Raw genomic sequence first — 25872 nt, forward strand, 5'->3', positions numbered from 1 at the left:
AAGGGACAGAAAACCTATTTGAAGAAATAATGGCTGAAAACTTCTCTAACCTGGTGAAGGAAACAGACATCCAATTTCAGGAAGCACAGAGACTTCCAAATAAGATGAACCCAAAGAAACCCACATCAAGACACATTATGATTAAAATATCAAAAGTTAAATAGAGAAAAACTAGTTACATACAACGGAGCCCGCAAAAGACTTTTCAGCAGAATTTTTACAGGCCAGAAGGGAGTGCCACAGCATATTCAAAGTGGTGAAAGGAGAAAACCTACAACCAGTAATACTCTATCTAGCAAAGTTATCACTTAGAATTAAAGAGTTTCCCAGATAAGCAAAAGCTAAAGGAGTTCATCACCACTAAACCATCCTTACAAGAAATGTTAAAGGGACTTCTCTAACTGAAACAGAAAAGGCCATAGGTAGAAATACAGAAATTAAGAAAGAAAACAATCTCGTTGGTAAAGGCCAACATATGTAAAGGTAGTGGATCAGCCACCTAGACAGCTAGAACAAAGGTTAGAGGACAAAAGTAGTAAAGTCATCTACATCTACAAGTAGTTAAGGGATACACGCAATAAAAAGATGTGAAATGTGACATCAAGAACAAAATGGGGGGAGGGGAGTAAAATGTAATGCTTTTAGAATGCACCCAAATTTAAGCAACCATCAACTTAAAATAGATTTCTGTGTACGTAGGTTTTTATATAAGAACCTCATGGTAACCACAAACCAAACACCAATAATAGATACACAAAAAATAGAGAAAGAAATACAAACTAACACTGAAGGAAGTAATCAAATCACAATGAGAAGAAAGTAAGAGCAGGAGAAAGAAACAGAGAAGAACTGCAAAAACAACCAGAAAACAATTAACAAAATGGCACTCAGTACATATCCATCAATAATTACTTTAAATGTAAATGCACTAAATGCTCCATCAAAAGACATAGGGTGACTAAACAGATTAAAAAATAAGGCCCATATATATGCTGAAGCTGTTGTGTATACACACACACACATGCACGCACACAATGGACTATTACTCAGCCATAAAAAAGAATGAAATCTTGCCATTTGTGACAACATGGATGGACCTAGAGGGTTTCATGCCAAGTGAAATAAGTCAGACAGAGAAAACAAATACCACATGATTTCACTTATATGTGAACAAACAAAAGAGAAACAGACTCATAGATACAGAGAACAAACTTGTGGTTGCCACAGGGGGCAGGAATAGAGGGTTCTTGTAAAATAGGTGAAGGGCATTAAGAGGTACGAACTTCCAGTTGTAAAATAAATAGTTCACGGGGGTGTAATATACAGCATGGGGAATATAGTCAATAATATTGTAATAGCTTTGTATGGTCACAGATGGTTACTAGATCATGGTGATTATTTTGCAATGTGTAGGAATGTCGAATCACTATGGTGTACACCTGAAACTAGCAATATTACATGTCAACTATACTTCAATAAAAAAGGAAGTAAAAGAAAAATAGAAACTTTTAAGAAAGATATAGAAGATAAAAAGAAGCAGCAAATGGAAATTTTAGAACTGAGAAATTCCAATAATGACAATTTTAAAACTCGATAGATGGGCTCAACAGCAGAATGGAGTGAAGCAGAAGGAAGAATCGGTGAACTTGAAAATAGAACAATTTAGAAATTACCTAATTTGAACAAGAGAAAATAGACTGGAAAAACATGAGCAGAGCCTAGGGACCTGTGGGACTATAACGAAAGATCTAACCTTCATGTAATCAGAATCCCAAAACGAGAGGAAGAGTGTGAGGCTGAAAAAAGTATTTAAAAAAATGTTTTGAAGGAATAGTTGAAAATTTCCCAGTTGGCAAAAGATGGAAACCTACAGTATCAAGAAGCTAAGCTGATGTCAAATAGGATAAACCCAAATAAATCCATGCCACGATACATCATAATCACACTTCTAAAGATAATGAAAAAAATCTTGAAAGCAGTCAGAGAAAAATGATATTTAACCTATAGGGGAGAATCACTTGGAATGACAGTGGGTTTCTCATCAGAAACCATAGTCCTGAAAGTACAGAATGGTAAACCTAGAGTCATATACTCAGCAAAAATATCCTTCAGGAAAGAAGGTGAAATCAAAACATTCTTGGATCAAGGAAAACTAATAGAATTTGTTCCAAACAGACCTACCCTTAAAAAATGGCTAAAGGAAGTTCTTGAAAAAGAAAGGAAATGATAGAAGAAATCTGGGAACATCAGGAAGAAAGAAAAGGCAATGAAAAGAGTAAAAATATGAATAAATATAATAGACTTCTCCTCTTGAGTTTTGTAAATTATGTTTGATGGCTAAAGCAAAAATTATAATATGTGGTTTTTAATGTACACAGAAGAAATATTTAAGACAGTTAAATTGTAAATGAGAAGAGTAAAGGGACTGGGAGGTGAATTTTCTACACTTGGCTCAAACTGCTACATCCACACCAGTAGATTGTAATAAGTTATAAACATATAATGTGATAACCCAGAATAACCACTAAACAATCTATACAAAGAGGTACATTCTAAAATACTGTAAATAAATAAGATGGAATTCTAAGAATGTTCAAGTAACCCACAGGAAGGCAGGAAAAAGAAAGCAGAAATGAAAAACAGAGTGAACAAACAGGAAACAGTAAAATGGTGCATTTAAGACCTAACATACCAATAATTACGTTAAAGGTAAATGATCTAAATACAACAATTCAAAGAAAGAGATGAGTAAAGAGGATTTAAAAAGCACAACCCAACTGTTGTCTACGAGAAACTCACTTCAAGCAGTATAGGTAGATTGAAAGTAAAAGGCTGGGAAAAGATATACCATGCAAACATTAATCAGAATAAAGTAAGATGGCTATATTAATATTAGATAAAGGAGGCATCAGCAAAGAAAATTACTAGGACAGAAAGAGACATTATATAGTGATAAAAGGGTTAACCTACAAGAAGTCACAGCACTCCAAATATGCATACACCAAACAATAGAGCTGCAAAATATGTGAAGCATGAACTGACAAAACTGAAAGGAGAAACAGACACATCCACACAGAGAGCTGAGGACTTCAACACCTCTCTCTCAACGATTGATAAAACACCAGACAGAAAATCATTAAGGACATAGAATTCAACAACAGCAGCGACCAGTAGGATCTAATCAACATTTATAGAACACCCAGCAACAACAGAATACACAATGGATTGAATTAAGGATTCAAACTAGAAATCCTACAGAAACATAAGAAAATTTCCAGTACTTGGAAACTAAGCAGCACACTTCTAAAGAACGTGTTAAAGAGGAAGCCTCGAGGGGCCATTGAACTCAGTCACAACAAAAATGCAACATGTCAAACCTTACGTTAGAAAAGAAGACAAATCTGAAATCAGTAATCTAAGTTCCCATCTTAAGAATCTAGAAAAAGAAGAGCAAAATAAACCCAACTCAAGCAGAAGGAAGAAAATAATAAAGAGCAAAAATCAATGAAATTGAAAACAAAAGAAATAGAGGAAATCAGTGAGGTAAAAAGCTAGTTCTTTCAGAGATCAGTAAAATTATAACCTCTGGGAAGACTCCATAATTGCCTTGGAGCATTAAAAACTCAACAGACTTTGATACCGAAGTTCTGAGTCTCTTTGGCTCTAATGTTCTAGCCAGCAGAGCATAGTGGATAAGAACACAGTCTCTAGAGCCAAAATGCCTAGATTTGGGTGAGTTAATATATCTGAGTCATTTAGAACACCACCTGGTGTTTTATGAGTGTTAAACAAATGCTAACCACGGTTAATTATGAATGATGATGAACAGCATGAGCATGATCCACTGAAGAAAGCTCTAATTATTCCACGGAAAAAGAACATATTGCTGCCTTGTTTTTAAACTGTACTGGACTAATAGCACCTGAGAAAGAATATCAGATGTACCACCAATAATCCAGGACTTTCTAATGTAACTTACTGCTCAATTTTACATTTCTGGTTTCTCACCAGTAATGTTTCTTTTGAACCTAGAATATCGTTACATTTATAAACTATACAATCTTGTTATAACCCAAGCTATTGTTTTTTCCTAGAAGTGTGCCTACTTCATATAAAAAGAACTGCCAGCTACAAAAAACGCTATAACCCAAATAAAGGCAAACAAACAAATGTTTTATTTAAAAAATATATATTTGTGAATGAGTTGTTATATTTAAGAGTTCCTACAAATCAATGAGGAAAACATTTATACTTCAGTAGAAAAGAGAAAAAGGTAGAAATACTTCCTAGAAGGGAAAGCATCAAAAAGAATAAAAGACTTAGGTATAAGTTGAACAAAAGAAGTACACACTTATACTCTGAAAAGTACAAAACATTGTTGAAAGTTTTAAACACCTATATAAATTGGAAAAGATACCCATCTTCATGGATTGGAAGACTTAGTATTGTTAAGATGGCAATACTCCCCAAATTGATCTAGAGATTCAGCATGATTTCTCTCAGAATCCCAGGTATATTTTTGGCAGAAATGGACAAACTGATCCTAAAATTCATATGGAAACTTAAGGGACCCAGAATAGCTAAAACAATCATGAAAAAGAATAAAGTTTCCTTCAAAGTTCACACGTTCAAATTTCAAAACTTAGTTCCAAGCTATAGTAATCTAGATGGTGTGATACTAGCAGAAGGACAGACATAAATTGATGGAATAGAATTGAGACCAGGAATAAACCCTCACCAGAAATAAAGTCAATAGAGTTTCAACAAGGTGCCAAGATAATTATGGAAAAAGAGTAATCTTTTCAACAAATGATGCTGGGATAACTGGATATCTGCATGTAAAAGAATAAAGTTGACTCCCTCCTCTCACCATACACAATAATTAACTCAAAATATGTCATAGACCTAATTGTAACAGCTAAAACCATAAAATATTTAGAAGATAGGAATAATTCTTCATGACCTTGGAGTAGGCCAAGCTTTCTTAGATATAACACCAAAAGCACAAGTGACTAAAAATAAATGAATTAGATTTCATCAAAATAAAAAATTTTGTACTTCAGAGATACAATGAAGAAAGTGAAAGACAACTCAACAAAATGGGAGAGAATATTTGCAAATCATTTATCTGATAAGAGACTTCCAGAATATATATAAAGAACTCTTGACAACTCTTTCAATAATAAAACTTGAGCAAAGGATTGGAATTAGACATTTCTCCAAAGAAGATATATAAATGTCTACTAAGTACATGACTAGATGCTCAACATCACTAGTCATTAGGGAAATGCAAATCAAAACCACAATGACATACCACTTTACACCTACTTGGATGCCTAAAAATTTTTTTAAAAAAAGATAATATCACATGTTGGCAAGGATATGAACAAATTGGAACTCTCATGTTACTGGTGGGATTGTAAAATGGAGCAGCCACTTTGGAAAACAGTTTAGCATTTCCTCAGATGTTAAACATAGAGTTATTGTGTCACCCAGCAATTCCACTGCTAGGTAGATACCCAAGAGAAATGAAAACATATCCACATAAAAATTTGTACATGAATGTTCGTGGCAGCATGATTGATAATAGCCAAAAAGTGGAAACTACCCAAATGCCCATCAACTGATGAATGGGTAAACAAAATGTGGTATATCCATACAATGAAATATTGTTCAATAAAAAGAGTGAAATACTGATACACACTACAGCATGGATGAACCTTGAAAACATTGTGCTAATTAAAAGAAGCCAGTCACCAAAAACACATATCGTGTGGTTCTGTTTGTATGAAATGTCTAGAGTATGCAAATCTATAGAGGCAGAAAGTAGATGAGTGTTTGACAGGGACCAGGGGAAGGAAATGAGGAGTGAGGGCTAATGGATATGGGGTTTCTGTTGGAGTGATGAGAATATCTTAAAATTAGATTGTAGTGATATTTGCACGACTCTGTTAATAAACTAAAAGTCATGAATTGTATGCTTTAAATGGGTGAATTTTATGATAGATGAATTATATCTCGGTAAAGCTGTTAAAAAGGAAAAACTATTTCTTCTCTACCCAGTAGTTCTGCTTTTAGGAATCTGTTCTAAGGAAGTGCTTTCGTTCATTCATTCCTCCAGCATTTATTGAGCGACACTGCTTTAGTGGGCATTGTTTTAGGTGCTAGGGACACAGCAATAAACAAAATAAGGAACTAATCAGATATAATGACTTGAGGGATTTTTTAGAAGGAGGTTCGTAATAACACTCATTTCAATAATAATAAAAAGCTAGAAACACTTAAATGATCCAGTGGCAGACAAATTATGGCATATGGTGGAATGTTATGTAGCCATTTAAAATTAAATTTTCACAGAATAGTCATTGATATGAGAAATTATAATGTGAAATAAATGCTACATGAAATATCATACACCACTATGAAATCAAGATAATTTCTGTAGGTAATAATGTTATATTTTGACTCTAGAGCCCACTTTTCTGTCCATTACCATTGCTTTTTTATGTTTTTCTGAATTTTCTAAATCTCCTACAGTTTTAGTCCTAAGAACTATCAGCACCAATTTCCCCGAGTTTCCTTATCACCCAGCAGAAGCACTGAACTGTTACCGGCCATGCTTTTAAATGCTTAATGTGGGTTTGCTTCCTTTGAGGTTAAGAAAACCAAACTATGGGGAAAATCTGATTTGCCACTTGTCTGGCCCGATGCCCAGTTGAGCAAGAGTGGCGGATATGGTGTGGAGAGACGGAAGAAAAGACCTGGAGACGGCATATGAGACATAGAGGTTTACAGGGACTTAGGCATAGGGCATGTCCAGCAGCGGCTGGCTGGACGAGTTGTGAACCTGCTACTGTGGGCAGAGAGGGGGTTGATTATATAGGCAGAGGACAGAGGCTGCGTGCTTGCCAAGAGGGACTGTCCTTGGTAGGACCAGCGTTTCCAGGAACAGCAGCTCACATGGAAGGGCTCTGTGTGCCTTCAAGATGTGACATTCTTTGAATGAGAGAAGATCCAGGTTGGCCAGGGCCCCTGATTGTGACAAATCCCAGGTGGTTGGCGTCCTGCCCAGCAGGGGGCCAGAGGACACATGGCTCTTAAAGGGCTCAAAGTTTATTGATGAGCGTGTGAGACCCTACAGTGCTGATAAAAGTAGAATTTTTCATATGCCATTATGAATGTAAAATTATCTAATTCGAAAGATGAAAAAAGGTATCAACTCGTTCTTAGAGGCTATCTTCTTTTTCTTTGAGATGTTTTTCGTGTTTGGGTTGGTTGAGTTTTGCTTCTTTCAGTGTCAACCTGTCAGCAATTTTTATTACATCAAGAGCTGTTGCTGGTGAGTGCCTGTTAGGTGCTAGGCATTGTAAGACGTTAGCATAGCCGGCCCCCATGCCAGGTCCTTGCAGCACCTTGAGGAAGGTGTCATGGTCCCTCTTTTACAGATGAGCCAATTCCAGCACATTAAGGTCCCACAGCTGGTTTACACCATCAGCACCATGGTCTTGACCGCTGCACTGCGCTGCCTGCTCGGGACCTGTGAGGTCAAAGGGCCTGAGGCCGTGCTCCAGGGGGAGTTCCGTCTAGTGGGGGAGTTAGGCGCAACGCAGACAGATAAGATGAAGCCATGCAGGACACAGTCCTAAAGGGTACAGTTGGGGAAGTTAGGGAATAGCGGGACACGAGAAATGCTGATTGTTGTCTGCAGACAATAACTAAAAGAATTTAGAAGAAAATTGCAGATGCAAACTGCATTTGCCTATTTCCAGAATATTTTTTGCTTGCTTCTGCTACTTCATATTCTCTTTCCTCTTTAATTAATGTTATAAAATTTAAAATGTTCTTAATTAAAAAGTAAATAAACAGGGGGCTGGCCCCGTGGCCGAGTGGTTAAGTTCACGTGCTCTGCTGCAGGCGGCCCAGTGTTTTGTTGGTTCGAATCCTGCGCGCGGACATGGCACTGCTCATCAGACCACGCTGAGGCAGCATCCCACATGCCACAACTAGAAGGACCCACAATGAAGAATATACAACTATGTACTGGGGGGCTTTGGGGAGAAAAAGGGAAAAATAAAATCTTATAAAAAAAAAAGTAAATAAACAGCTGGTATGTATGTGAGTTAGTTTCCTTTTTCAGATTGTATTACTTGAAGTTAGATGTGTTTTCTGCGTTATTTGTAACTTGAGAGGTATCCAGCCTAGTGACCGACACGTCGGTATGTGGTAGTCTCTCGATAAATCTGTATAACCATGTAATCTTTGCTTGTTGCAGGTGACATGGCTGTATGGTATACAGATAACAGGTTTGCTCCTGGTCTGCGTTCTTCAGTTTCTTAATTCCATGATTCTTGGATCATTGCTTATCAGTTTTAACCTTTCAGTATTAATTGCAAGAAAACTTCAGGTAGGACTTTTTTTGTCCTTAATCACAGTAAACTTTTTTCTTAATTTTGTGATTGATTGGACCTTATTTTCATACAGCATACAAAGGAAAATTTAAGACCAAAGTCCCACTAAAAAGCACTAGTGGCATTATTAGCCCTTTTTTTGAAGTGCATGGTATATTTCTGTTTTTGAGCTTTCTGATGTTCCATCTCTTTGTTTTGACATTTATTATTTCTTAGAGAATTGGAATCATAATTCAGGGATTAGCCAAAGATGCTTATTTGAATGCCATTGATTTAAAGTTGATATAAAAGACAAAAAAAATTTTTTTTTTTCATGTGTGAACTCAAGAGTAAGAACTTCTTGCTTGTGGGAATGTGTTCGTCACAGTCTTTCAAGTTGGTGGACACCTTGTTATTGTTTGATGTAGTAACACTACTCTTTCTCCTGTCCTTCCATATCATATTGATTTTTAAGTGAAATAAAATTAACTCTGTTTTGAGAATTCTGAGAATCCAAATAAATAGGGTATCATATTTGAAAATATTGACCTCATCTTTTGCTTTATTATATAATTAAAGTTTCTGAAATTTACTTCAGATTTGAGGGTCAGTTTCTTTCCTTAATAATGTCACAAAGTCTGTTTTCTTTCTCGTACTATATCAAGAAGCCATTTTCTTTCCACTTCGAGAGTAGTAACTCCTTTTTCTTATTACTCTTTGAGTGACAGCTGCTATGGACAAACTGTCACAAAGATTTTAAAAAACAAGCTTTTAGAGACCGGCCTGGTGGCGTACTAGTTCAGTTCGCGTGCTCCACTTCAGAGGCCCTGGGTCATGGGCTCCTGTCCTGGGCAAGGGCCTGCACACTGCTCCTCAAGCCATGCTGTGGTGGCATCCCACGTAGAAAATAGAGGAATACTGGCACAGACATTAGCTCAGGGCCAATCTTCCTCACCAAAAAAAAACAAAAAGCAGGCTTTTTAGTTGACTGTCAAAAACGCTAGTTTTCATTCATCATTTCAACCTTAATTATAAATAAATGTCACTCATATTTGAACTCTTTAGACATTATTGTATTTGATAATCTGTAAAGTTATCTGAGGGTTATAAGAAAACTCATATATCAAAGAGCACAATTTACTTTTTTTACACCATTCAATATTTTATTTAATTGGGCTATAGTTCTGTCTGTGATATATGAATTAATGGGTAAATGATCAAAAAATTTGTTCAGTCACTATATCCTGAATACCTTCTAAGTGGCAGACCCCATACCCTAATTGCAAAGGTCTTAAAAAAAAAAAAACAAACTAGGACACATTTCCTCATCTTAGAGCTTATTATTAGGGAATTCATTACTATTAGAAAGTTACAAATGTTAAGACCTTTTGTAAACGGTGTAACCTCATGAAAATCAGTAGGTAATATTTTCCACATATTTTCCCTATATGTTGCAATGTTCTCTGTATGATCCAATGTTTTAAATACTTAAGTAATCTCATCTTAAATATTTATGAAGTTATATTAAAGTTTAAGAATTAAAACTTAACTCTTTTAATTTCTAGAAAAATCTGAAAACTGGAAGCTTCCTTAATAGACTTGGGAAACTTTTGTTACATTTATTTGTGGTTTTATGTTTGACGCTTTTTCTCAACAACATTGTTAAGGTAGGTTAATAAAATGACGTATTTAATTTAGCTTTACTGAAGGTTACCAGTTTTACTTTAAACAGGCTCGGTTTTAGCTTTGTTTCAGTAACAGGATTATTTTCTTGATTCTAAAAACTGATTTCACTCCTTGAACTCGTCTTTTGAGTTATTAAACTTTTTTAAAAGCATTAAGTACATATTTCTCTAAATTTAAAAAATTCTACCTTTTAGAGTTAGTTTTCTGCACTGTGGAAAGAAAGATGACGTGATTTTTGTTGGGTTAAGTTAATAAATAAGCTGGCTTTACTCTGAGACAGACAGATTCGTGGAGATGGTTTCACCCCTCCTGGACGGCTGATCTCAGGACAGGAGACGTCTGCCTGTGCAGGACGTGCTCCTTCCCCTCCACAGAGAACGGCAGGCCCTCTTCCTGTCTGTTGACTGTCAGAGGAGAACAGCCTCTTCCCTCAGCCAGCCACGTTACACACCTCCGCTCCCGATCCTTGTCACTGTGTTCGGAAACTCTGTATAGTTCATACTTTTCGAAAGCTCGTCTGAGCAGAACAATCAGCATTTCTGAGAGACTGGCTGAAAGATGTGCAGTTTATCCGTTTGCCTGCTGCAGACGGGTGCTGATCTGGGCCTGGCTTACACCAGTAGAGAGCTGCCTGCCTGGACCCCCAAAGAATAACGTCTGTTGAGTTGCGCTTGATGTTTCTCCAGCGCCCTACAACGAGAGGAATTGGAAACACAGTCTGTGAGACTCCTGTTTTTGCTGTACCCATGGGCAAAACTTCTCTTGAGTCTCGGTTCTAGGACTGTTAGGGTCTCTTCTGAGCAGCTAGTTTCTTTTAATCATATGACCCCGTGAGTAACATAAATGCTTTTGTCTTCCTCTCTGCATTTGTTACTAGCATGCATAAGCCCAGATTAGTGGCTCCTCTCTAGTGACTATATTTTGTGTACTAACCTCAGTTCTGGATTCATCTTATTTTCTATCTTCATTTTTCTTCTGATAGCGGTTTCTTCACCTATTTATGTTATATGGATTTTTGTAAGCCATAAGTTAAAAATAACACTATATGAATTAAAATGATAATCAGTAATGATGACTACTGGCCTTTGTTCACCCCTTGAGGGTTTCTGCTGTGTCCTGAGCTGTCTGTCTCTGTGTGAGTGAGTCTTACAGCCGCTGTACCTCCGGACAGAAACCCCAAAGCCAAACAGGCATTACGAGCTGTAGGCCTATATGAGGTTTCAGATCATTGTATCGTTGGTTTTCTGATCTGAATAATCGTCTTCCCTGGGCTTGAGCCGTCTCTCTCTCACTGACCGAAGAAGCTCAGCTTTTATCTACTTTACGTATTGAACTTACGCATAAGATTTTGTTTGAAAAAAATGATTCTGCTAAAAAAAAAAAGAAATGGAGGGAGCTTGCAAGTCCCTCCTTTAGAATTCCTCAGTTCTAAGAACTGTTGTGAACATTTACTCATTTTACACACGCACACGCAGAGTCCTGTGAAACTGGATACTGCGTGTGTGTGTTCAGTGGGATGTTGGCAGGAAAGCGTGCCTAACGCACTAACAGCAGTTTTCATTTTCTCCCTCCCCGATAGAAAATTCTTAACCTGAAGTCAGACGAACACATATTTAAATTTCTGAAGGCAAAATTTGGGTTTGGAGCAACAAGGTATGACTGAATTTAAAGTGTATGTTTGCTTTTTTATATTAAATCATCAGGGACTTTAGAACTTAAATTATCATTGTGCCTTCAACTATTAATTGCAGGCTCATTTCGAGGAAAAGAATTGTAATTTGTCTCGTATTGAATTTAATGCTTTGCTTTCCATTTGTTCCCTAGAGATTTTGATGCAAATCTGTATCTGTGTGAAGAAGCTTTTGGCCTCCTGCCTTTTAATACATTTGAAAGGCTTTCAGATACTCTGCTCTTTTATGCTTACATATTTGTTCTGTGCATCACAGTGATTGCAGCGTTAGCTGTGGCCTTCCATAATCTCAGGTACGGCATATTTCAGAAACCGAATGTTGTGCTTTAATGAACTTGTTCTGCGTTGCAGAAAAATTGCTAAGTTGAAAATCAAAATATCAGACACAGAACAGAGTAGTATTGTTCAGCTTAAAGGGAGAACATAGCCGATCTTGAGTGGACTCCACTCTGAGTAGTTACGGGTGGAGTAGTTAAGAGACAGCAAAAACTAGTGGCTGCCATGCACACTGGGCTGGGTTGAAGTCCTGGCTTGCACACTTGGGAACAGTGTGATCCTTGAGCCTGTTTTATAACCTCTCGGTCTTTCCACTTCCCTATCTGTAGAAAAGGAATAATGAGAGTACTTACTCTGAAGGTTTTTTTGTGAAGTAACTTAAAACAACATAAAGTACTTAAAATAGTGCCTTATGCCTAGAATATTTTGTAGATTTTAGCTATCATTAGTATTATTATTGACTCATAATCTCTATTTTTTCCCCATTATTAGTTTCCTGTGTTTTTCTACCTGTCTTCCTCTTGCTACCTTTTTTATTTCTGGTGAAACATCAAGAGTTTACTATTTATTTATTTTGTTGCATCTTGTTGAAGGGCTTATAAAGTTGTAGTGGACCATAATTATTAGTATCTACTAAAAGTCTTACATAATAATTGATGTTTTTAAAACTTAGCATGTCTACTAATCTACTAAAAGAAAAAGTGAAGGAGAATAAAGATTTTTTAAAAACTTGTAGCATACTTGCCTGTCAAGCTGCTGGAAGTTTTTTGCATTTACTCTCCTTATTAAATTGAAAGAAAATTAAGTGTAAGAAGTTGAAGCTACTGTCATTTGTGAAAACTTAATGAAGCTCAGAAGGAAGCCCATTTTCTGTGTAGTTACCTTGCCAGTTAAGGTGCTGGTGAACTGTGATTCACAGCCCCCAGAGAGCTGTCCTGGGAAAAAGTCGTTAAAATGAGCCTGGATCACTTGAGGTGTTTTATGATTATTAAGAATGAAGCAACATTGAACCATGAAAATATTTCATTGACTATAAACTATTTTAGTATCTTTCAGAAGTGTTCTTTTTTATACCTAGCTCAAGATAAAATTTAGCCCTGTGAAAATAGATGGAAATTATTCTAGACAGCATAATTTAATATTATTCCAGACACACCAGGTGTCGACAGGACTCTAGACTGCATGCAAAGTGGGAGGTGCGGGTGGCCTGCAGTTTGTGAGAATGTCTGCCGTGCTCACTGTGACCTGTGAGCCGTCTCTGGAAGCTGATTGGGTATATGATTATAGATAAAGATTTTAGAGCATCCTCGTCCACCAGGTAGGGACATTAGGACTTTAGTAGAGGAAAAGCACTACGTTAATGAGAGTAATTTAAAAATTATAGTGTCTTAATATGATTAACTTTTAAGTAATTTGAAGGATATTTTATCAGCGCCAAGTATTTAAAGGACTTCTGCCTCTTTAGTACTAGGAAGGATGATGCTATTTGTGTATCCGACACGCCTGCCGTAGTGTGAAGGGTACAGCTGGAAGGGGCACTCTCTTCTGGATTCGTGGGATTAGTGAGAGTTTTCTAGCTTGGCTGGGAGGACAGTGGAAGTGTCGCAGAATCCTCCCAGGTATCAAGGGAAGATGAGGGCATATGTTCTCCTTGTCTGGAATAGTCTTTTAGTATCAATACAGAAGCCAGAGTTTGGGTTGTAATATATGATATTTAAATAAAGATTACTACCAGTGGTGAAAATTACCTCAGAGTATCATTTTAATTTTCTTATGAATCTAGGGTGGTAAAAAGAGGATTTCTAGGATATAAGAGTTCTCTAGTTACAGAGAAGCATCATACATATCTAAGTTTATTGAATTTGTGTGAAGGATAAGTGGGGCCTTTATAAAAGTATTATTTTTCTCTTAAACTGGCAGCCCTTACTGTTGTTTCCTTTTCCCCTTGATGACAAATTGTGCAACATCCGAGCCCGCTCATCCGTCTCCACATCGCTAATGCAGAGACGGCAGACAGTCTGCGCTCCCCGGTGTGATGCAGTATAGAGAACATCACAGCCCCATGAAGTGCTCTTGCCAAAATAAATGAACATGACTCTAATAATTAACCTCTAGATCTAATGACAAGTTTATAAGAAACATGGGAATGGAGAAACATATTAAACACCACCACTAGGAGACAATCAGCCAAACCCAGAAGGTGGGAATAGTTATAGGACTGATGGTACATTTTCTTCAGCCAATAAACCTTAAAAAGGTGGGGGGAATACTTTTATTAATTGAAAGATAATTTAAAGAGACATTGATGAAATGCAGTGTGCAAGCTTTGGGTCTTAATAACTACATGAAAAAAGCAATTGCAATAAACAGGGAAAATAGAGCATGAACTGGGTGTATTAGATGATATTAAGGAATTATTGTTAATGTTATGGGTGTAGTCATTTTTTTTTATTTATTTTTTTATTTATTTATTTTTTTTTAAAGATTCTATTTTTTCCTTTTTCTCCCCAAAGCCCCCCAGTACATAGTTGTATATTTCTCGTTGTGGGTTCTTCTAGTTGTGGTATGTGGGACGCTGCCTCAGCGTGGTCTGACGAGCAGTGCCATGTCCGCGCCCAGGATTCGAACCAACGAAACACTGGGACGCCTGCAGCGGAGCGCGCGAACTTAACCACTCGGCCACGGGGCCAGCCCCAGGGTGTAGTCATTTTAATGTGGCCATATTTGATAAAAATTGTCTGTTAGACGTACATAATGAGATATTGGTAGGTTAAAAATGTGATCATTGGTTCATAAAGGCACTGAGTTCCAAGGTTATGGATACATTTTTACTTTTTCTTATTTGTTTGAAAAATACTGATAATACATTTTTAAAGATCTCTTGCAGTTTCAGTGATTCCAAAAGGATTCTTTTTTGCTGTTCTCTTGTAATTTAAAAGATTGAAACACTTTACATTTTTACCATTTTATTCTAATTATTACTGGTGTTTTTTTTGAGGGATTAGCCCTGAGCTAACATCTGCCAATCCTCCTCTTTTTGCTGAGGAAGACTGGCCCTGAGCTAACGTCCGTGCCCATCTTCCTCTACTTTATATATGGGACGCCTACCACAGCATGGCGTGCCAAGCAGTGCCACGTCCACACCCGGGATCCGAACCGGCGAACCCCGGGCCCCCGAAGAGGAAGATGCGCACTTAACCACTGCACCACGGGGCTGGCCCCTATTAATGTATTTATATTCTGACACTTTCAGCCTCATAAACAAATTCAGAATTGATCCATGCTGATTCATTTTATCTTAGGAAAATAATACATTTCGAAACATATGAAGGCATAAGTTTCTTGTATCTTTAAAAAAGACTTGACTAAATTAACATTATGTGCCCAGCCTTAATTTTGTGTGTTTGCTATTTTATTCAGTGATTCTACAAATCAGCAATCCATGAGCAAAATGGGAACGTGCACAATCGGCCTGAGACCAGAAGCTGCCTACAACTTAATACATACCATTCTGTTCGGATTCTTGGCCTTGAGTACAATGAGGTACTTTTGTCTTATCTGTTTGTTTGATTTCTTTTTTTATCCAACCACTCTTTACCTGATATAATTTAGCAATATAATTTGGAAACTGACAATCATCTTCATTAATAACTATGGTTCCCAAAAAAAGTCCTTGTTTACTGTCTTCTCCCAGTATGAAATATTATTTATAACCAGTTTTTTCCTAATTACCAGCATTCCTCTATTTTTACTTATATGATAGTTGTCAAAAGGCGCTGGACTTAGTGACTAACCCATGGTTCTGCGTCGTTTTAGTAAGACTTTACTGTCACAGACAATTCACCTGCCTTTCCAGCTGCCTCAGACTCCAGGTCTCTACGCAGCCAGCACTTGTTGACCTTTGCCTGTTTCTGTTCTTACAGAATGAAGTACCTCTGGACGTCACACATGTGTGTGTTTGCGTCATTTGGCTTATGCAGCCCTGAAATATGGGAGTTACTTCTGAAGTTGATCCATCTTTATAACCCAAAGAGGGTCAGTGTTGTCCCCTTTTCCATTTCTTTTTTATGACTGAGTATTCCTCTCATACCAGGTCTTTTTTCAGTAGTTTCCCATACATCAGTATAATAAAATAGATACTAAAACTTGAAGCTAAAACTAGATAATTGATAAATTATGATTTTATAAGGAATTTTTTTTAATAATTTTATTTTTAGTTTTAATTTTATCTTTTTAAATAATTTGTTCCCAGACCATAGGTTAGAAGTGTTCATTATACAGAATTTGGAAATACTGAAAAGCACAAAAAAGAAAAATCGCTAATAATCCCATTACCCAGAGTTATCACTATTATTATCATAATGTATTCTCTTAAAAACAATTATTAATAAGTGTATGGTAATGATTAATAGCCTATAAATGCAGTTTTGAGTTGTTTTGCCCCATAAATTCACTAGGTGGCAATATGGTAGACGCTACAGGAATCTTACAAATGATTGGGACCCTTGCATCGACTCAGTTGGTTTACATATTGGAGACTCATGCTCTATTAAATTATATTTCTGTTGTTTAAAAAACAAAGTCATGTTTACAAAACAAAACTGTAAGGCAGAAAAGGTCAAAATGCTTTTAATCTAAACAATGTCTTTCTTACATAGATCTGTATAATGCGATATTCGGTACCGATATTAATACTCCTGTATCTGTGCTATAAGGTAAGATTGATTTTCCTCGTTCTTGTCATTAATCATTTAGCAGAATAATTGCTTTGACTCAGTGTACTTTGTGTGTTATTGGCAGATAGAGTGCTTTGCAGAGATTATAAATATCTCTTTAGCTTCTTATGGCAGTTGGCATTGATAGGAAAACTGATCTGTTTCCCAAATAGTATTTAACAAGTAAAAACATTATGGCAAAAACTACTACAATTTAACCATTGTAACTAATTATAGTTTTGACCTACTATTCAGCTGACGCAAATTCTGAAAATAAAGATGTTTTTAGACCTATTTCGAGGTGAACAAAGTAGAAAAATTATTTTCCCCTGTTACCTGCTTTATATAGAGTAAGAAATCTTAAAATGCATCGTGCTTTAACTTACGTATTTTATTAGATACTTAAGATCACCTTTGTAAGAAGGCTGAGCACCTATAAATAAATAATCTAAAATTAGTCTTGTTATCTGCCCTTCAGTTTCCGTAGGAAGTAGTGACATTCTGCATATTCTCAGTCGATGACTAATTTCTGCAGCAGTGTTAGCTGTGCTCGAGTTCTGAGAATCCTCCACAAGAGTCAGTGAGTCGTTGGTCAGGTTGACTCCTTTGTGACTCTTTGGCACATCTTTGAGACTTAGAGGCTTGAACTGTCACCCAGGCAAGTGGCCCAGATTTTTCTATCCAGCTGAGCTCTCACCTTCTCTTTTTAAAAAAATCTTACATATTTTTTAAGTTTAAATTTTTTTCCTTCAAATGTTGTTTTAAGTTAGGACAACAGATTTCAAACTCTCCTGTGTATAGCCCCTGATTGAGGGGAGTGGCTAAATGAGGGGAGGGGGCTCACCCCCAGAGAGGACCGGCTATAGCAGCTCAGCTTTTCGTTTTGTTTGCTTATATTTTCATGTAAGATTTTATTTGAAGCAAAAGCTTTAGACTGAAAAAAAGTTTGATAATCATTATGTTGGATGATTCTATTGTAAATACTTCACAAAGTCTATTCAATCATGTCCCTACCTATCAAAACATTTACTGTTGTGGGCAGAGCACCGTGCTATCTCCTAGACAGTGGGAAACAGAAATAGATTTTTTCTGCCACCCTGCCTCTGGGAATCTCATTGCTCTAATGTAAATAAATGACACTTCTTAAAAATACCTGGAAAGCCAACAACTAAGGATAAAAGAGAGTGCACGTTTAATAATGAATGAGGTAACTTTACCTTTCCACATTGATTCTAAGGGATGAACGTCCTCTTCACAGAAGAGAGACATCATTCTTGTCTCACCAAAGATGTACACACACTACAGCAGTCTTTCCCACTGTCTCTGTGTATGTAGAAGTATGTCTCAGCTATTTATTTGAAATTTTATTGATTTTTTTAAGCCATTTGAGGACTCAAGTCACTTACACTTGATAAAATTGAGGAAAGACCTCATAGAAGAAATAAATTAGGCTGTAGAACATTGACTCTCAAAGTGTGGTCCCCAGTCAAGCAACATCAGCATCGCCTGGGAACTTGTTAGAAATACAGATGTTTGGGTCCCTCTCCAGACCTACTGAGTCAGAGACTCTGGGAGTGGAGTCCAGAGATTTAACCAGCCCTCCAGGTGGTGCCAGTGCACCATCAAGTTTAAGAAACCCCTGCGTCAAACAGGGTTTCTCAGCATTATTCCCGGCACTATTGACGCTGTGACCAGATAATTCTCTGTCATACAGGGCTGTCCTGTGCATTGTGGGATGTTGAGCAGCATCTCTGCTTTCTACCCACTAGATGCCAATAGCACCTCTCTCCCGTTGTGACCTTCAAAAACATCCCCCTTGGGGTAAGACAAAATCTCTTTCCCCTGCCCCTCGAGAACCACTGCTATAGAAGAACCAGTGAAAAAGCTATCATTTCCAGGAAATCTTTGGAGATAGTCCCTGAGTGAGTGAGTAATTCTAAAGAATGCTTCCAAAGACCATTGACAAAGCCTCTCCTAAAGTCCTGGACTTTAGGAGAAATCCTACTGCATCCAGCTTTCACTGTATAAAATAGTTTATATATTTCAGCTTCTCAAACTTGTGAAATATAAAATCACAAAGAAAATAAAGGTATTATGTATATTAGGAGTTACCCTAAATCCGTTTTCCAACTATTTAACAGATTTATCTGTAAGTAATACGAACTCCTATGTTTCAAAGCCTGATTTGAATTTTACTCAGTGATTGTAATGAGGATTTCAAAATTTCCTGTTCATAGTACCAGTTTTGCTTTGTGTCTTTTTAGGATAATCCTGTTTAAAAGTGAAAAGCTTATACTAGTCTCCAGTCTAAAATCAAGAGTTTAGTAAAATTATTACCCTCGTGTTGATTAACTAACTTGGGTTGCTGAAATCTCATAAACGACTGCTGGTCATTTAGAAGCAGCATTTAGTTAATTCAGCACTTATTTTCACATTATTTAAGGAGTTTACCACTAGACTAGATTTTAACATTTTCAGAATTAACAGCAACTTTCAAACTGGAAAAATATCTAATATTGATTGAATTCACAGCTTTCAAAATATGTTTTATACCAAACGACTTAGAACATATCATTAAAAAGTTGGTAGTTTAGTGATTACCAGAATTAGTAGAGATAATGGATAATTGAAATATTACAAAGGTATCATTTAATTACTTGCTTTTATTACATCTCTTCTAAAACCCAGAACCAGTAGCACTGACACCTGATTTTCCATCACAAGCAGTTTTCCTCGTTCACCACCTGGGAGACAAGATGTAAAAGAGCAGCAAAGACAAGATGGCGAGATAGGACAGTGACAAGGCTGAAGCGCAGCTGTAGACCGGCCAGGGGCCATTTTGGTTCCAGTAGTGGTTCTTAAATAAAATTATTATATTTTCAGCATCAGTGAAGCATAGATAGATTGTCATTGGCCTTCCATTCCAGTATTGAGATGAATTCTGCAGTGCACGTTAAGATGTAGATGATCAAGTATGTTCAGCCAATTGTCATTTGATAAAACAATTAACATTTAATTAGTTGTTAAATTAAACAAATTATATTAGGAAAGCAGTAGACTCGGAGTGTCATTTTTACATTATATCTGCATATCCTTAAGTTACTCAAGTTGAGTAAGAAGCACCAGTGGCATAAATAGAGTATTTAAATGTACCACATTTTCCTGGAGAGTCCTACTTTCAAATATTCTTTTATTCCATTGTACCTGTACTTATATTAGTGTATATCAAACGATGTGTCCAGACTTTTAGTACAAAAAATATAATCACCATGTTGTGCAATGAAAGCGGGGCTGAATCTAGAGCCAGGTTTCAGGTCATGGCTTTGCCACTTTATGACCTGGTCACATCAGGTTCTGTCTCTGAGCCAAAGTCTCCGTACTAGTAAAGTGGAAAATAAATACGATAGTGATGATGCCTTCTGCATCATCTTTCTCTGGTCCTTGTGAGGATGGAGTGAAATTTCTCTATTCCAGAGCATTTTTGCAGCTCTAAAGGGCTGCTGTCGTCCACAAGTGCACTGTGCATTTAAAGGGGTGTTGCATGGTGTTAGTTACAGTTTTCTCATATGCTGTGAACTTTCTCCTGGTTGTTATTCCTGTCATATCCAAATTAATGGTTTACTAGGTATTGACACCACATACAATAGATTGTTATTAGAGTAAAATAAAAGCTCATCTTAAAAGTTGACGACACCTGTAGTCCTGATTCGCTTCGGATCAAAGTAGTTTTGGAAACTTCTGAGTTCAGCTTACTTCTGCCGGGAGGGTCGACTGCAGAGGCTAGGAGGTCCTGTCTTCAGTCACCGTGTTTGTTAGTTCTCGAGTTATGTGCAGTTTCTCCTTCTTCGCTCTAATCTTAGTGCTAGTCGTGGGTGTGGGGTGGATTTTGTTTTTGTTTTGTTTTGTTTTTAATTTCAGTTCTGGCCAGGAATGATGGATGAACTCTCCGAGTTGAGAGAATTCTATGATCCAGATACAGTGGAGCTGATGAACTGGATTAAGTAAGAGGATTTTTTTTAACCTTTGAAATTTAAAGTGCCTTTTAAGAGTCACTGTAGACCTCATTTGGTTTTTGGTTTTGGGTTTTTTTTTGTTTTTTCTGAATTAATTGTAAAGATACGTTCAGTCTCAAGTTTTTCTTTAAAATGCTATATTGGAAATAATTTCTTTCCATTCAAAAAACACTGTCTGCAACCATAATCCCATGAAGAAGGGAAATAGCCACACGGAGAGGGAAGCAGCCTCGGAGGGCACGCTTCTAACCCGTGACGGCAGTGGGAATAAAGTTCTATGCTCTCTTCCAATTTGATCTTTATGATTTCTTTCATCAAATTTTCTATTAATACTGACACATACAAGTATTCTTTCCTTGTTAATCATTTAAAAATTATACGGTAAACTGTGGTTAATTAGAGTCATAGCAGCTCAGTGCAGGTTTCTTTTTAACTAATCACATTGCCCACGCCTAGGCCTAGAGAAAATTTAAAATACAAAAATAGAAGTTTTCCTCCTACAAACATCGTGATGCCTGAGCATTATATTGGTTCTTACTTTTGCCTGCACTTTGTTGCTTTATGTCAGCATTCAGCATCAGAATGAACTTCATGTTTCAAAGCTTTGGTAATGAACCTGCCTCCCACCAGCAGAAATCAACTTTTCTACCCAGAGCAGCATTCCTGTGCCCCATAATGCTGTGTTTCCTTACTTTACGACCAAAAAGCTGCGGTGTAATTATTCACACGTAAACAGGTGTTGCAAATCTTGTGTGACATGTTCTGAAAGCCTCGACTGTATTGTCTCCATCACTTAGAATTGTAGTAGCCTTATTGGCACTTGCTCATGACTGATGCTTACCAACCAGTACAGGTTAGCACCACGCGTGTTAAGAGATGGTAAATGTTTGATAGCTTAGGTCTCTTGAGTGCGATACATGGATTTTATAGAGATTTATGTTTAAAATATGTGTGTGGCTTTGGTCCCAGTGTCGCCCTGGGTTTGAGTAGATGCAGCAAGTAGAATTTTTCATGTATTTTCAGTGCTGAGCATACTAGGCAGTGCTCTGTCTTTGTTTGTTTATTTAACTTTAAATCATGGCAGACAATTGCAGAGTAAATAACTACTTCAGTGTTTATTGTGTATGGGAAAAGAGGGTTATTTATATAAAGAAAAGCTAATTACTTTGCATTAACTATAGTCACCTGGAAATTAGTGGCATGTGCAGCTGAAGGGGAGCCTGAGATCTCTTTCACAGTGACGCCGTGGATGTGCATGGTACAGGGCACTCGCTCTCTGGTGGAATCCTGAGATCTTCCGCATCTACCTGGATCAGCATTGTAAACATCCCAGCTCCACTCCCCAGTCTTTTAGGAATTAATTATAGCATGATTAAAGACTTATTCCAGCGGAGCCCCAAGTAGCCTTTGGCTGTGTTAGCCTGGATGTACTCATTGTCGTGCCTTTACTTTCGTGCTTTCCTCAGAAGTTGTTTAATGTTCTGGTTCGAGAAACTGTGGATGAGAGATCCTTCCCGGTGTGAGGGAGGCAGTCAGTCTCTTATTGCTTGCGTTTGGGGACGTGTCTTTGTTCCTCACTTCCTCCTTTTACTGACAGTTCCTCTGCCTGTGTGTAGACACACTCTTTTTACTTTTTTTTTAAGTTCTCAGCAGCTGACGGATTTATATTGTTCCAAAAAAATTGGTTCCATTGTGATCTAATCTTTCCTGTTTTCCCTTAAAATTCTTCACATCTAAATTATTGTTTTTGCAAAAATAGCTGCTAGGCATGTTGCGAAATAAGCTTAAGTGATGATGAATGTATGCCAAAATAGAGTCTATTTAGACACAAAATGTATTTGTTTAAATCAATATTTAAATCCGCTCTGGTCCGTAGGCTTCATTGCAAACACAAGTGAATGTACTCAGTGTTCTTCTAACCTGCCCTCACTTCTGTTTCTGAAACAGAGAGTAGGACCTTCAACTTTCACCTCACTGCTTTCATTAGTCACGCAGCGTTCGTGATATTAGTAGGTCTGAGCTGTGCTGGAGAAGGCTGTGGCCTAAGGATACGTGGAGCATATCTGACAGTCTGTTGGACACTGTCTGAAGGCAGGTGCCAGACCTCTGGTGGGGACCCAGCCCTGTCTGAGGGACACCTCCTTCCCTCCATCCCGTCTGCTTCTATTCTCAAATGGCCAGAGTGGAAACACTCACGTCTGTCCTTTGTCAAGGCAGTCATGACAGCATCTTTTAGCATGGGGACACGGCTTCGATTACAGGGTGGCTGCCCTCGGGATAAGTCAGGATGAGAGACGATGACCTGCAGAAACCGTAGGGGCCCCCTGAAGTGACCCTCCGTTGTGGCACAGGGCAGCTCTCAGGGGAAGCGTTGAGAAGAAGCGTACCTGCCATCTCCTGGTCTCTGCTTCGCAGACTCGAAGCTGGGACAAACCACACACTGCCTCAGCATCGCTCTTGTGCTCTGAGGCCCCTGAGCTTCACGTGGAGATTCGCTCTTTCCAAGTAGTCACTGAGGGCTTCTCCACATGGAGGGTGCATTGAAAGACTCCTTCAGCTCAGCAGGAGTGAGTTATTTTCTTTTCTTTTTGAGGGGCTCAGTTATGACCTTTGATGGGCTAAGCAGACAGCCTCGAGGGAACATAAAGCACATTCCTTTAGGGTAACACTTATCCATATGAGAGGGGTCATGCCAAAGGGATTAGGTTTCTGTGAAGGCATTGAAAGCCTTAATATAGAGAGTTATTTCATGTCTGAGGTATACTCATTAATATAATTTAACAGGTATTTATTGAGCACCAACTGCGTACATACAGGACACTGCATTACATGTGTACACATGGGGTGACAGTTGATTTTCACTGCTTCACTGGAGTAAACATCGAACCTCCTCTCAGCACGGTTGTCTTCATTCTTTTCTTCCACATTCTTATTGTTGATTCCACTTGAAGACTAATTTTAGAGACTTAACAGCTGTTCGTGGAAATTTTTTGAGAGTTCTAATTTTTAGTAAGAGAAAATGATGTTTAATGCTTTCCTATCTTTAGTTCCTTAGAGATTTAAATTTCAGTATAAAACCAAGACTGCTTCAGGATTAGGTTTCTTAGTAACCTGCACGGTCATTTTGTCGAAATCAAGCCCCAGAGTGACCCTGTGAGGACTAGAGGTCGGCTGTCCCGCGCCCTCACGGCCCAACCTGTGTGCTCCCCTGCTGCCTGCCCTCCGGTCACACTGAGGGCCGCACGCCGTTTCCCGCAGATTTCCACTGCCTATGTTCATATTTAGCCCTTTTTGCTGATAATGTTTCCTGCTTACAAAGATTAAAAGCCAGTCGTTTGTTTTTCTGGTACTCTTTCAGCAAAACCCAGGTGGTACTTTTATTATGTATGGTTAGAAAGCACATTTACTTCAGCAAGGCCAAATGTCACAGCAGTTGGTGGTTTGTGCCTCATTTCTTTGTGTCCTTAGAGTGTTTCACTTTTGGTTCCTGAAAGTTTTCCTTTGACATTGTGCAAACAAGATAGACCTGTAGATGTGAATATTTTGAGGTGTGACATTTTAACTACTTGGCTTTAGGAGATTTTCACTAGAAATAATTTCTTTCCCGTGATGAAGCCTGCATGTACAGTATTTTCTCAATGGGACTAAGAACATGGATCAAACCTTCTACACATTTAATCAAAGCAGAAAGAGTTACTGTGTATTTTAAATATGATGTAGGTTAAGTTCAGACCTTAAATGCCTATAAGCCTCTTTTATATCTAAGGAATGATTTTGTAGTACTTGCATAATTCTATAAATTTTTAAAGTAGATAAACGACATGTTCACTCATTATAATGCTCAGTTTACCCATTAGTTCAACAGTAATTAACTTGTTGAAGTTTAGAGCTTCAAAAATAAATGAGATTATTTGTTCAAAATGCCATCAGGTCTTCCCAGAATGACATTTAAATTATATAATGTAAATCCGTTTGACCTGAGCCCTTGTCGTTATTTAGTGACATTTCTTACAGAATAAATTGTTTGCAGGTTGGGCAGCCTGCTATGGAACTTGACAGAGAGCTATAAAAACAAATTATCCTTTCATTTTATACATCATTTGTTCAAACATTGGTAAAAACTGCTTTGTTTCTCTGTAATAGAGAAGTGTCACTCAGTGGTGAAAAGTGCCTTAGCCGTCTTGGCCACAGACCGCAGACTGTCGGCACAGTGTTCATACGGGAGGGGTGCCCAGCATGACATGTCACAGTGCACAGTGTGCGCTGAGGACAGAGGCCCTGCTTCCGCTGCCTCCTCAGTTTACCACAGAAAACATAGGATACAGGGAACCAGGTGTCTGAAGCCTCAAAAACGTGTGCTTATGTTTCCTTTTGTTCCACTTTGCTTGTTTGTTTTACTTCTGCATGTGCTTTACGGGTAAGCTTACATATGTAAAGTAGCAGTGAAATGTCCCAGGTTTACCGTGGGGCTAGCATAGAAGGCCAAGTCAAGGAGAGTGAAGTGAGCGAACGTGGTCTCTGCTGTGCTCCGAAGTCAGTAGTTGTCAGAGATGTATTATTGCTAGTTCGTTTCATAGGCATTAAGTGCTTGTATTTTGCTACTTTAATATAAAACCAGCGACCTTAATGGAAGACTGTGAACAATTCAGAGGATTGTTGCAGCAGCAGTTGAAACAGATTACATTTCTTTGACACTTTCTGACTCTTTACTAATGAGGCCAAACATTAAAACATGTCACAAATAAATGAGCTTTCTTCCATGTTTTTGTCAACTCCTCTAAGCAGTCATTTGACAGGTCGCCGTGCTCTGCCTGGTGATGGCGGCAGCCGCCCTGGGGACTCACTCGCTGGGGGCAGGGGGCACTCATGTGCTCTCCTAGCATGCCGAGGAGAGAGGCCGTGTTTGCCGTGTCCTACCTTGTCTGATGTGTTTCGTCTCCAGCACTGCTGAAGGCCCACAGGACGCAGTAGTGAAGATGTGAAGGATGACTTACTGGTTTATTCTGAAGCATCCACCTGTAACAGGAGCTGAGCCTGGCTCTGTTAGCTAGTAAGCTTCTCTAAGATGCCTTAGCCTACCAGGTTTGCCAGCCTAGCACGTAGTA

General features: G+C 38.0%; 1 protein-coding gene across 8 annotated transcripts in view; it reads left to right on the top strand.

The window, feature by feature from the left end:
• DPY19L3 (dpy-19 like C-mannosyltransferase 3) overlaps positions 1–25872 on the top strand; it is a 75888-nt gene that overhangs the window by 35856 nt on the left and 14160 nt on the right. For 6 of the 8 annotated variants that reach the window (XR_011522185.1, XR_011522184.1, XM_070557330.1 and 3 more), the window contains exons 9-16: positions 8273–8404; positions 9953–10054; positions 11653–11726; positions 11898–12056; positions 15460–15582; positions 15963–16074; positions 16698–16754; positions 20673–20755. Coding sequence is in view for 6 of the 8 variants with exons in the window: in XM_070557330.1 (XP_070413431.1) it covers positions 8273–8404; positions 9953–10054; positions 11653–11726; positions 11898–12056; positions 15460–15582; positions 15963–16074; positions 16698–16754; positions 20673–20755 (842 nt within the window). In the remaining 2 variants the exon portion in view is untranslated. The remainder of the gene's footprint in view (positions 1–8272; positions 8405–9952; positions 10055–11652; positions 11727–11897; positions 12057–15459; positions 15583–15962; positions 16075–16697; positions 16755–20672; positions 20756–25872) is intronic. The other 2 variants (XM_070557334.1, XM_070557333.1) reach the window with 1 other exon arrangement.

The sequence above is a fragment of the Equus przewalskii genome, chromosome 9, assembly GCF_037783145.1.
Source record: "Equus przewalskii isolate Varuska chromosome 9, EquPr2, whole genome shotgun sequence".
In the NCBI taxonomy this organism is placed as follows: domain Eukaryota; kingdom Metazoa; phylum Chordata; class Mammalia; order Perissodactyla; family Equidae; genus Equus; species Equus przewalskii.